General features: G+C 33.4%; 1 protein-coding gene across 1 annotated transcript; it reads right to left on the bottom strand.

Annotated features, from left to right (window-relative positions):
- Positions 1–238: 238 nt before the first annotated feature.
- Positions 239–3,471, bottom strand: LOC138703193 (mid1-interacting protein 1). The gene is made up of 2 exons (XM_069830882.1): positions 3,321–3,471; positions 239–2,855 (listed from the first exon to the last, which is right to left on the bottom strand). The coding sequence occupies exons 1-2, from the start codon at positions 3,389–3,391 to the stop codon at positions 2,204–2,206; spliced, it is 723 nt and encodes a 240-aa protein (XP_069686983.1). The 5' UTR covers positions 3,392–3,471; the 3' UTR covers positions 239–2,203.
- Positions 3,472–11,697: the final 8,226 nt, after the last annotated feature.

Here is an 11,697-nt window from a genome sequence, read left to right as displayed (position 1 = left end):
ATTCTTCAAACTCGAAGTTAAAATTAGAATAATATGGGTGCTCTGATATTGGTTTCTGGTTTCCTGAAGTAGTTTGATACATAAAATCAATTAATTTATCATACAGTTCAAAATAAAGTTAAGTTTCATCGTAACACTTCTAGCTAGACAGTAGCTAGTTGAGATCAAACACTTCTACTGAAAAATCCAAAAGCCAGTATCAAGGATCCAGAGTCTTGGTTTCAATAAAGAAAGGACATTTTAGTATAAACATTTGGCAATTTATTACACAAATAAATCATCTCATCAAATGCAGTGTGCAGCCATTATACAAATATTTTATGGAAAAATTGTTAACTATTCAAAACAACATAACGCAGAGGAACAGATTCAAGAATCTTGCCACACCAAGGCACAGAAAGTAACCTTTGTAAACTGTCTAAAATAAGCCTCTCAAATTTACACAATTTTTTTAAAATAAAACTACACTGTACCTTAGACAATCTAAAGGTATTTTTTCTTCCGAATCTGTGTAACATACTGTATTGAATTTGTTGTAACTGCATTTAACAATGTCCAACTAATTTCAGGTAACAAAAATTCTCTATCTTTGTTTTATTTGAAGTTTTAATAAGTAATAAGTAATCTAATTTAACCGTCTCCTTTGAAGGCTTCAATGAATTTACATAATAGAAATCAATATTGTTATACCGAGTAATTGTAATTTTCGGTTACAAGTCACGTGCAATTTAATATACATTCACAAATACAGGTTCTTCCCTCCAATATTTAAAGGCTAATTTTTACGGTAAGAGAATTAATGCTTCTGAAATGAGGACCTGTAGAATTTCAGCCACTAGTTTACTGATACAGTCTCAATGTGGCTCGATTAAGAAACGCCCTTGTAAATGTACAATTCTATATTCAATTTGTAAAGCTTCGGTGAAATCTTTCAATTTTAAAATAGAACTACCTTTACAAGCTAAAATAGCACATTTTTATCTGAATCTTAAATCTGATTAAACAAACCTACTCATAAGTATGTTATGTCATGTCTCGTATGCATTTACAAGAGCATTTCTACGCTTATTAATAATCAAACTACAGGAAATGGAAAAATGATGACCAGCATCTGTCACATTTCCTTTCCTAACATACAAATAACGTTGTTGCCCTTCAAAATGGTAAGGCTGGAAACATTTTCACAAATTATTTTGACAATTTAGTAACACATCAGGACATAAGTATAAGAATAAAGCCTTGTGGGGAACTGAGGGGGGAATTAAGTTATTTTGGAGGGCTCAGTCTTCACGAAATGAAAATGCTGAATAAACATTTTTCACTGCACAATAAAACTATCATTTATTATTTTTGTTCCAGATATTTCAGAACTACCTACTTTAAATAAGCATACGTGATTCAATGATGTGTTACATTTTGTCCTGTAGAGTTGGCAATGTGACTATTTTGTACTGCCACCAAATAATATTATAACGTTACATACTTTCATACTATTCCACGCGTCACATTCTCTCACATAAATTATCAACTAACATTCGCAAAAAAAAACCATTTGCACGTTACACAATTTCACACACATTCGCTGCAGACCTTAAACATACATCCGGTTAATATTACCATGTAAAAGATAACGTCTCATTGCACAATGACTACTCACGCTCTGTTGTGCACTCGAAATTGGAGAAAAAAAACCGTGTCCTTAAAATTGCAACAAGCATAGTCTTCATCTTGTCCATATCACAATTACAGAGAGAAATATATATAGATTATATTTATAATACCACAGAGTTATTTACTTTGAAAGCCAATGTAAGGGCAGAAAGTGTAGGGCTGTACAAACTAACTGATTATTCAGATCATACAACTTATCCTAGCTCTTCCTTATGCACAGTAACCTTTTTTATATCAATCAGATTATATATGCTTTTGAAACATTGATGGATTCTTGACAGGTCAAGGAGATTAATTTCTAATAACAAGATTATTTTTCTTCTTGTACTGTTAAAAGGTTACAGCCAACAAATGGAATTTCACTTCGAACACAAAATATTCTGAAACATAAACCTCAATGCCATGACACGTCACTTCGAAGTGAACAATCCAAACAAAATTCCTCCCGACCAAACTTGTCATCAATTGAAAGAAAACCGGTCAACAGCCCATATAGACTTTGGTTTTGCACTTTTATCAATTGAAGAAATAATCACACAGCCCCACCAACATCATTTTGATAACGTGTCGTCAGGTACACAGCAGCGTCTGTCATTTGCCTGAGGGAATGATGAAGACCATGGAGATGCCTACGGAAATTTTCGGCTACCTGAAGTGAGTGGTTAGATTCTTGCCTATTATTCTCCTCAGCTTCTATTCCAGAATCATTCTCATTACCACTATCAGATTCAGAATCAGAAATGGAAGCTGCGGAGTTGGTCGAAGTCATAGAAACTGTTGAAGGGCGCCTAACATGACCCTTCACAGTTGAGGATGAAATTGAAGTTACGGAACTAACACTTGAAGCCTTTTGGCTTTCGTCGTCATTTTCTGGTGTAATATTTTGTCCCCACAAAAGTTCGTTCTTAACAGAGTTGACCATTGTGTAGAGATTGTATAGATCAGTGGATGCCATGTCTCTTAGGTTGGACTTGCTTCGTTTTCCGTTACTGCCACTTCCTGAAGTTGGTATTTCCACAACAGTGTCTCCATCATCTCCCACCTTTAGGTCCATGAGTCTGCATGGAACTAGTATAGTCTCGTCCATATCGTTGACAGCTTTCACAAATTTCTCCATGGCGTTCATTATACTTTGATTTGAGAACTCTGTTTCGTCGTGACGGGCAATTCTCCTGAGGCAGTTCCTAGAAATTGCAAACAAGTTCACTTTTAGATTTCTCTACCCCCAGTAATGGCCGCTGTTTTCACACCTTATGCTAATGTTGTGTGTAGCCCTACCGAATCTTCTATTAAAATATAAGATCAACAGTATGCACTAACACCGAAGTCACATTTGGGCACGCTTGTAAATGAACTTCCTCGTGGAATGACATACTTTTCCTATTACATAAGCTCCGAAGCTACCTAGCCTGGGAAGATGATGAAAACTCTACAGCTTGTTGACTAACTATACAATCACGTGTCTTTCGTAACAAAATAATTAAACAAGAGTGAAATCCTATAATTGCACTTCAGGTACTCATGCGTTAAATATGTATTTTTTAATGTACTCAACACTGAAAATGTAGTTCAATAATTTTATTATGGTGGTCTAAATCATGTTCTATCGCATCAGGTCCTAGCTGTGTTAGTAACAAACAATATCTCACCTGTTGTTTTCCATGCTTGAAGAAATTTGTTTATTTTCACTATACACAGTTGTAATATCACTCGTTAGCATTCCTAGATACACTATTGTCACAACCACACACAACAAGCACAGACGTCTACTGCAACCTCAAATGGTACCGAACACGACTCGATAGCCCACTTATATGAGTGTAGTATAAACTCGTTGGGGCTCGGGAAGTCTAGCCGGCGGACCTTGCGTGTAGACAATCAATTTTTAGTTTGCGATTATGTCGGGAGTTATGTGACGCCAAATTACAGGAGAAATACGTCACATAGTGAGATATGTGACGTTTCAGATGTCATTTTTACGTGTTTGAAAACTACAAAAAGATTTAAAATGTGCAGAAAACGAAATAGCGCTCTTACACAATACCGGTATGTCATTTTTATTCGAATTCGCAATGGTTTCCAAAATACAAATAAAATTAGATTTAGGTACTGTACCACAAACCTTATTGAATGATAACAAACGATACAGGCAGTAACTCTTGTTTCTTGCGATAATTTCGATTGTATTGAATTCTAATTTACTCATTACTACCAAATTTGAAGCTGGGCAGGCGAGAAGATACAATCCCTCAATATGTCATCTGTTTAGACCTACCCTAGTATCTCGGACTGTGAACCTTTTTTATCGAATTTGTAAGAGTTTCCAAATAAAAATAAACTTAGGTTTAAAAAACAGCAAATAAAAAAAAATAAAATAAAAAAATCAGAATATTAAAAAAAAAAGATAACGAAAAAAAATCGTTATTATGAAATTTGTAGATAAGAAGTTGTGAAGACACATATTGTTGCAAGAGATTTGCTTTCCCGAATTATATCTAAAAGTGACATTGCTATTGCTGCTCTAGTTAAAGTGAATGGGCTCAACGTAGGATTGTTTCATGATTAGAATAATTATCTAGTTTCAAGGTTTGGGTTCCTTGGATCGCTAATGACCCCATGTCAGATTTGTGGACCTAAACAAGATGTTGGTGTGGTCAGCGTAGCGTAAAGCAACCGCTGAAAACATAGAACAAATATTTCCTTATTATTATTATTGACTTTAAAGTAATTTTAGCTTCCGTAACGCTATTCTCTATTTCAGAAGCTAGTCAAATATAAAATAGTTTGCCGCTTTACGAGAATTAAGTTGTAGGTATCTGTTTTAGGTATGGGAGGTTCAGTGGTGATATTAAAAAAAATAACAACCAGTTCTCTCGGTGTGAACTGGCCGAATATCACCACTGTGGAGGTTGGTGATTTGAATTATTGTAACCGTTACTTTATTTTGTATTATTGAATTATTTTCTTACTATGTATGTATTCCTAAAAAATCGAAGACATGCAGTACATACATACATAATTTAAAAAATTTAAAAATAAATAATAATCTCCTCTTCACTACATCATAAAACTTCATAAAGACAATGCTATTTTTCCACAAAAAAACTAGTATGCATTATCGGGTACGATACTTCAAAGTATAACATTCGAAGTCCAAAATAATGTTGTAAACGCAATAAGATATCATTTTCTCATCAGTGTTAACGAAGCTGGGAAACAGTGATGTAACACATATGTCCAATATGACAAAGGTTGTTTCTTTGCTGGTGATATATTGACCTCGATGTTTTATATATTGTCAGATTGTTCACAATCAAATAATCTATAATTACTCTTGTTTTCTCACTTTATTAACAGAAATATGTCTGCTTGAAAAGAGGATACAGTATCATAAAAAGACTATACCTACAAGTAATATTTTCTCATTGTTCATAAAAGAAATTGAAAATTTGAAACTTCAGACTCCTGAAATTATAATTAGACTTTTTAGAAGAATATGAATAATTCAAACGTTAATTGTTCTCATATCAACTGAGACACCTGAGTTCAAGACAATCTCTCAAAGGTAGAGAAGTGATCTTGCATCATATTGTCGATATGATACGCATAAATACGCACAAAAAATTTCATCATAGAATGTTGGATAGGCCTAGTTTTTTAGTTATGTGAGAAGCGCGTCATCACTGTACAGTGAACAGAATTTAGGAAAAAAAAAATATATACATATATATAATGTTTTAAATTGTAAAAATATTTTTTTCATGTAGCAGAAGGACAGTGTTTTACACATACTAATTTTCATTATTGTACAAGCTACAGTAATGGAGGAAAAAAATGTTGAATATTTCCAAAATTTTACTGCTGTAAGCTGTACCTAACCCCTTAAATACCGGTATTTCGGTTTTTCGTGCCGCTGCTAGTTTTACGTGGTTTTACTACGGCTTTATTCCATCGACTATGAATAATTTAGACAATTAAAAGAATTGTTATTATTGTAACTTAAAGAATTCATATTATTAGGTCTATGCACAAAACACATTATTTTACTGAAACTTTTGTAATCTGACAGCATGGATGAATTCAATTGATATTAAAATGCAGTGAAGTTTACCAGTGTATAAGTAGAAAGGAAATTGATTGCATTCGAAATTAAACAGTGTTACTATAAACGTGTGTGCTTCTTTGTTGTTGGAGGGATTCGATATTATTCACTTTCTTCAATTGGTACTATTTCGTATATTGTTTTGATAATTCATTTATACATGTAGGCCTACACTAAAAACCTTATATTAATAGTGCAATATTTATGTATTATTATTATTATTATTATTATTATTATTATTATTATTATTATTATTGGTGGTTGTAACTCCTGCACTTTAACCGTCCGATTTTTAGCAGCGATGCAAATTCTGTAGATTCCTAAATCCTAAATAAAATCACTAACTTGTGCTAACGTAAAATATTCTTCGCTTCGAACTCTTGAAATTGACAAATAAAAGATTTTAGTTGACAACGTTGAAGTATTTTAATTGTTAATAACTGAAATGCAGCAATCTTATTACGTCAAATTATATGCTGGATTTCGAATTTACCTAAGATTTATTGCATGGTCATCTGTACGTAGTAGATTCGTACGTCATCGTAAGTCCGAGTAGCAATTTTTATGTGTACTCTTCAGTCTTGGTAAACAGAATGTCCCTCAAGGTTCCCTATGGTGTAACTATAACCCCGGTTTGTACGCAATTGCTAGGCTTGCCCAAGGAGTAATATAACAAAGCAAGACATAAGTTGGTTACAGCTAACAAATAACTTTTAGATAAAAAATAAAGTAATCAATATCTCCTAATGTTTCATGACCAACACAACGTTGTGAATGGTACAGAAGAAGCTACGAAAAATTAAAAGAAAAAGAACTCAATATTTACTCCAACACCTTAGAGTTATTATGATGTTCATTTCTTACTAATAAATTTAATTCCCAATATCTATTTTTATTTTATATTCCCAGCTAAGTTCACTTAATTATTTGTGTTTGACATAAAGTGGTATTATTATTATTATTATTATTATTATTATTATTATTATTATTATTGGTGAAAATAGCAAGAATGTATATGCTGCCTTTATTCATGTGGGCATTGAAGATTAAGATGTTAATCATCAATCAGTGAAGTTCAGGATTTTTCGCACATATTACCAACATTTCAATTGCTGAAATTAAAAATTAAATTAACAAAACAATGGTATGAAATTACGTTTCAAATAAAATATTACAAATTATGCTTTTTGTCTGTATATGTCTCAATTTTAAAGTTAGATCAGTGGCCTGTAGCAATATCTTACTTGACAATCAACTAAACAGTTCCATAGGGCTAACAATTGTTATTGGTTGCACCAAAAAATCATTGCTTACTTTAACCATACCATAATCTTTATATCAATTCATAGTTGGCTATTTGTTGGTTTTTTATTACAAAACAGAAAAAAACAACGTTGTTTTGCTGTTCTTTGTTTTGTAATGAAAGTAGAGTAATTTAAAAAGTGACGGGAGATTTCAATAAATCCCTGATTGCGTGTAACGCATATACAGGAATTAGGGTAGGTACGTAAAGGAATCAAATGCAGTTACTGTAAGATTTATGTATGTATAATGAACAGAATGAAATAAGCTGTGACTAACAGTCAATCCTCCAATAATACATTAAAACAGGCGACGCGAAAATTTTAGAATATAGGCTTACTGTTAAGAGGACAAATAAAGAATTGCATTTGAGCCACAGATAATTCACAATCAACCGGTATACTGTATATAAACACTTGAGAATATCCTGTAAATACTGTCATTGTTACTTATCCATCTGTATGTAAGTAATGCCAACTTTGCATGAATTTTCTATAGTTACGCATGTATTGTCCACACATCTGTTTAGCGTCCATGTCAAAGCACAAATGAACATTCCTTAAATATATTGAAGCCCCCCCCCCCCAAGAATTATAATTATAATAAGCCTACATTTTTTCAAGTAAGTTATGTAATGTAGGTCTATATGTGCATGCTCCCCTTACATATGGGAATGGACTCCTTCACATTTTTTAGTTTGTTGCATATGACGTAAGAATTTCCATGGCGACCGAAATCGAATGACGTCAGTGTAATTTCCGTTCAACCGAATCCTTTCATTTTCTTCATATTCATGAACCTCGAATATACAGATGTTACATGTCAAAAGTTAGCTGTGAATTAATTTGATAATTATGTAGCATGGTTAAAGTAGGTAATGAGTTTTGGTCCAACCAATCAGATTTGATTAGATACAAGACTAGAACGGTCAGCGCGTCTGGCCGTGAAACCAGGTGGCCCGGGTTCGAATCCCGGTCGGGGCAAGTTACCTGGTTGAGTTTTTTTCCGGGGTTTTTCCTCAACCCAATACGAGCTAATGCTGGGTAACTTTCGGTGCTGGGCTCATTCCACCGGCGTTATCACCTTCATATCATTCAGACGCTAAATAACCTAGATGTTGATACAGCGTCGTAAAATAACCCAATAAAATAAAATACAAGACTAGAGTCCCTGTATTTATATTATCAGCGCATTATGAGTAAATAAATGCCATAAATTTCTCATGAAAATACTGGGCACTTTTACTATCGACTTTTTTTTTTTTATTTTTGGTAAGGAAATTGAAGTTCCAAGTCACTTAAAATGTATCAAGTGAGGTTGAAACAAGGGAGTTAAAAAAGAAAGGACCTTGTCTTTAAACAAAGTATAATGACATTACTTTGCACTTATCTTTTTGTCTAACTACCTACCCTTCAAATATTGTTCATTCATGTTTGCCGATTTAAAAACCAAACCTTTATATAAATCAAAAAATAATTTCAATATCAATTAATTATTTTATGAAGTGAACATCAGTCAGAAAAATTATTTATTTATTGATTTTCACATTATGAAATAAAGTTTGGTTGAAATACGGCAATTTTGTACGTCCTGACAAAAATTACGGGGACGCCGGACACCTAGACCAAAAAAGGACACTATCCCTTTTTTACGGGACGTATGGTAAGCTTACAATAGCCTGCTGTATTTTTATGAATTTTTCGTCCCATAGTAACCATCCCTTACTATTCTAAAAACTCCATGACCTGAGTCAAGACCTGTCCAATAAGACAAGTATTTCATTATAATTATGTATCATCACTGAGACTGACAGCAATATAGATTGTATGTACAGTACGTATTTAAGATTGGTAATTGTGTGTGAACTTATGAAAAAAAACCACAGTACAGTGAAGTTAGACTGTATCGTTCTGCCATCTATCAACAGTGAATGAAAGTTCTACCGCCATCTGATGGTCATATTATATACTAGTATCGCATTCCGTAAGTAAAACAAAAATAATTTGAAAGAACCCTTTGTATTCACGTAATAAAATCGTGACTGATTGTGCCCTACAAACCATAACTAATGTAAAATGTTTCACTTCTTTTAATTAACAATACTAAAATTAAACCGCACATAATACCAGAAAGATTCTGATCATTATTGGATCTCTCTAAACAATGAATGATGCAATAGTGTTTATGAGGATATTACTTGGTGATACTGATATTATTTATATTACACCATTCTCCTTGATTACAATAACTACATTTGTTCAATTGCTTAGCAACTAGATCATTTCGTCGAGAAAGGGCAAAATGGGGCAATGACGTAGAAAGAACGTCAGAGAAGTTGGCAAACCAGGGTTCTGTGCCCCTATTGAACCTCGACATCAATATGACACAAATTAAGAAATTATATGAAAAAATATGAAACAAACACCATTATTTTTGCTATAAGATCAAGGGCAAATGGCTAAAAGGTTCAGGGCATATTAAAAAAAAACTAAATGTTGGTTATCTTACCACATTGAAATCTTATTGTGTATGAAAAATACATACGATTGCATGATAATGACAGAATACTTTCATAGCTAAGTTTTTTGTACTTCTGTCATAATAAGTTGATTGTGTTCTTAAAACTAGAGGTGTCGAATTTTCGTACCTTCATTTGACCCATTCTAGACGAAAACATGGACCCGTCCCATGGCGTCATGATCCAAGACATTCTGCATAGAACTCGCATTACAGAACGCATGCTGTTTCGAGTCCTCACGGGGGAAGAAATTTTCTCATGAAATTTCGGCCAGTGTATGGGACTGGTGTCCACCCAGCATCACGATGCACTTGGAGAGTTATAATAGGTAGCGATATCCAGTTACAAAAGCCAGCCATAATGGCTGGGGGTATCATTATGCTAATCATACAAAGCATCCATTCTTGTTGGATGATCGTCCACCTCTGCTTCGGTATGTGGACGTGAGGTCAGCAGCCAGCTGGACGGTCTGGGCCCATAAAGGGCTGTAGCACCACAGATTATTATTTTTATTATTATTATTTACTGTGGTCATAGAAGTCCGGAGTAACCAAAATGTAAAGGCATGCATAGATAACATCATTACGGTTTGAATTTTCAACATCAGTTTTATCAAAACTTGCATTTGAGAGAAGTGCCTTTCTTGCACCCAACCTCTCAATTGTTTTATTAATAATTGATTAAATGGCGATCTTACTCGTGTTAATTGTGTAAGCATGTGCGGCTTACAGCTGTTTCCTGTACTGTAAGCCGCACATGCTTACACAATTAACACGAGTAAGATTGCCATTTAATCAATTATTTATATTCAAGAGTTAAAAGTAGTGTACGAAAGATTCAACATGGATTGTTTTATTAATTGAATATGTACAATAAGACTACAAACACTTCATCACTTTTAACATAATTATTATTATTATTATTATTATTATTATTATTATTATTATTATTATTATTATAACAAACATTTGCATTGAACGTAGTGGGGACTATGTTGAAAAGCGATAAAGTTTTTGTAGTCTTATTGTACATATTCAATTAATAAAACAATAATTGTTAAGGTTACTTTTTGACTCTCCCTCATATGTACCGATACGTAATGACACCATTCATTTAGATATTAACATGTTACAGTTCTACAGTAGTCTTCCTACAGATCACTCTATGAAACTTTTGCAGTTCACAAAAACAGTCTCTTAAATCAAATTCCAGAAAATATTCCACCTCTCCATCATTATCACAGTCTAAAAAGAAAAGGATACACATACCTATTGCTGTAGTACGTTAAATTACCACTTACAGTTTTACCTGAGGAATATCAATGTATGTCAATCTCAACACATGTTTGAATTTCTTGTTTATTTGTGTTTTATTACATAATTGATGTACCAAGTACAAGAATTTTATAAATAAACTAAAAAAAGCTTTCATTAAAAAATCACTACTACAGCCAAAGAAAAGACCCATAAAAATATTTAATTCTTGTTCTAATTGTCCAATCTGATCCTGATAAGTCCTTACAGATTTCATCCCGAATTCAGCCCACAGGCTTGGCCTATACCCATACAGATATTTACTCTAAAGTCGAATCAAGACAAGATTATGGCCACTTTGATTTGCTTAGAGCTCACGATTGAAGACCACAGGAGAAAAACTTGATAAGTCACGTTTTGCTGTTTTTAGAGGAGAGCAAGTTGAAAATTTCTAGACCCATTATATTGTGTTGTCTTTGGCTTATTCTTCTTCAAATTTCTTTGGATTTATAGTGTACACAAATCTACACTACCTGAGCTATTATATGACATCTAAAACAGAAAATCGATAATTTTGGACTTATTACGTTTTTCCCCAGTGATGTTCAGTTATCAGCAGTGCTATAGTTGGAAACAAATTTTAGGGGGTACTGTTGAAATCTCCTTGGTCAGACTAGACTCTGTATGGACTCATACTGCACTTCTTTTCCAAAGTTATTTCTTCGCCAAGCAGTCTCCTTTGCAGACCTTTCAGGTCGCAGCCACAATTTTATTGCATATAAGACAAGAAGTTAAACATTGGTGGCCCAACACTTTTTAGGAACAAAAGCCTAAGAACTCTATTACTGGAA

Source organism: Periplaneta americana, chromosome 7 (genome assembly GCF_040183065.1).
Source record: "Periplaneta americana isolate PAMFEO1 chromosome 7, P.americana_PAMFEO1_priV1, whole genome shotgun sequence".
NCBI classification, from domain to species: Eukaryota; Metazoa; Arthropoda; class Insecta; order Blattodea; family Blattidae; genus Periplaneta; species Periplaneta americana.
The sequence above is the reverse complement of the archived record's forward strand: the minus strand, read 5'-3'. Positions and strand labels throughout refer to the sequence as shown.

Coding starts and splice junctions, on each gene's coding strand:
- LOC138703193 (XM_069830882.1), bottom strand. CDS start 3,391: ATGCTAACGAGTGATATTACAACTGTGTATAGTGAAAATAAACAAATT. Junction 2,856..3,320: donor TCAAGCATGGAAAACAACAG/GTGAGATATTGT, acceptor TGCAATTTCTAG/GAACTGCCTCAGGAGAATTG.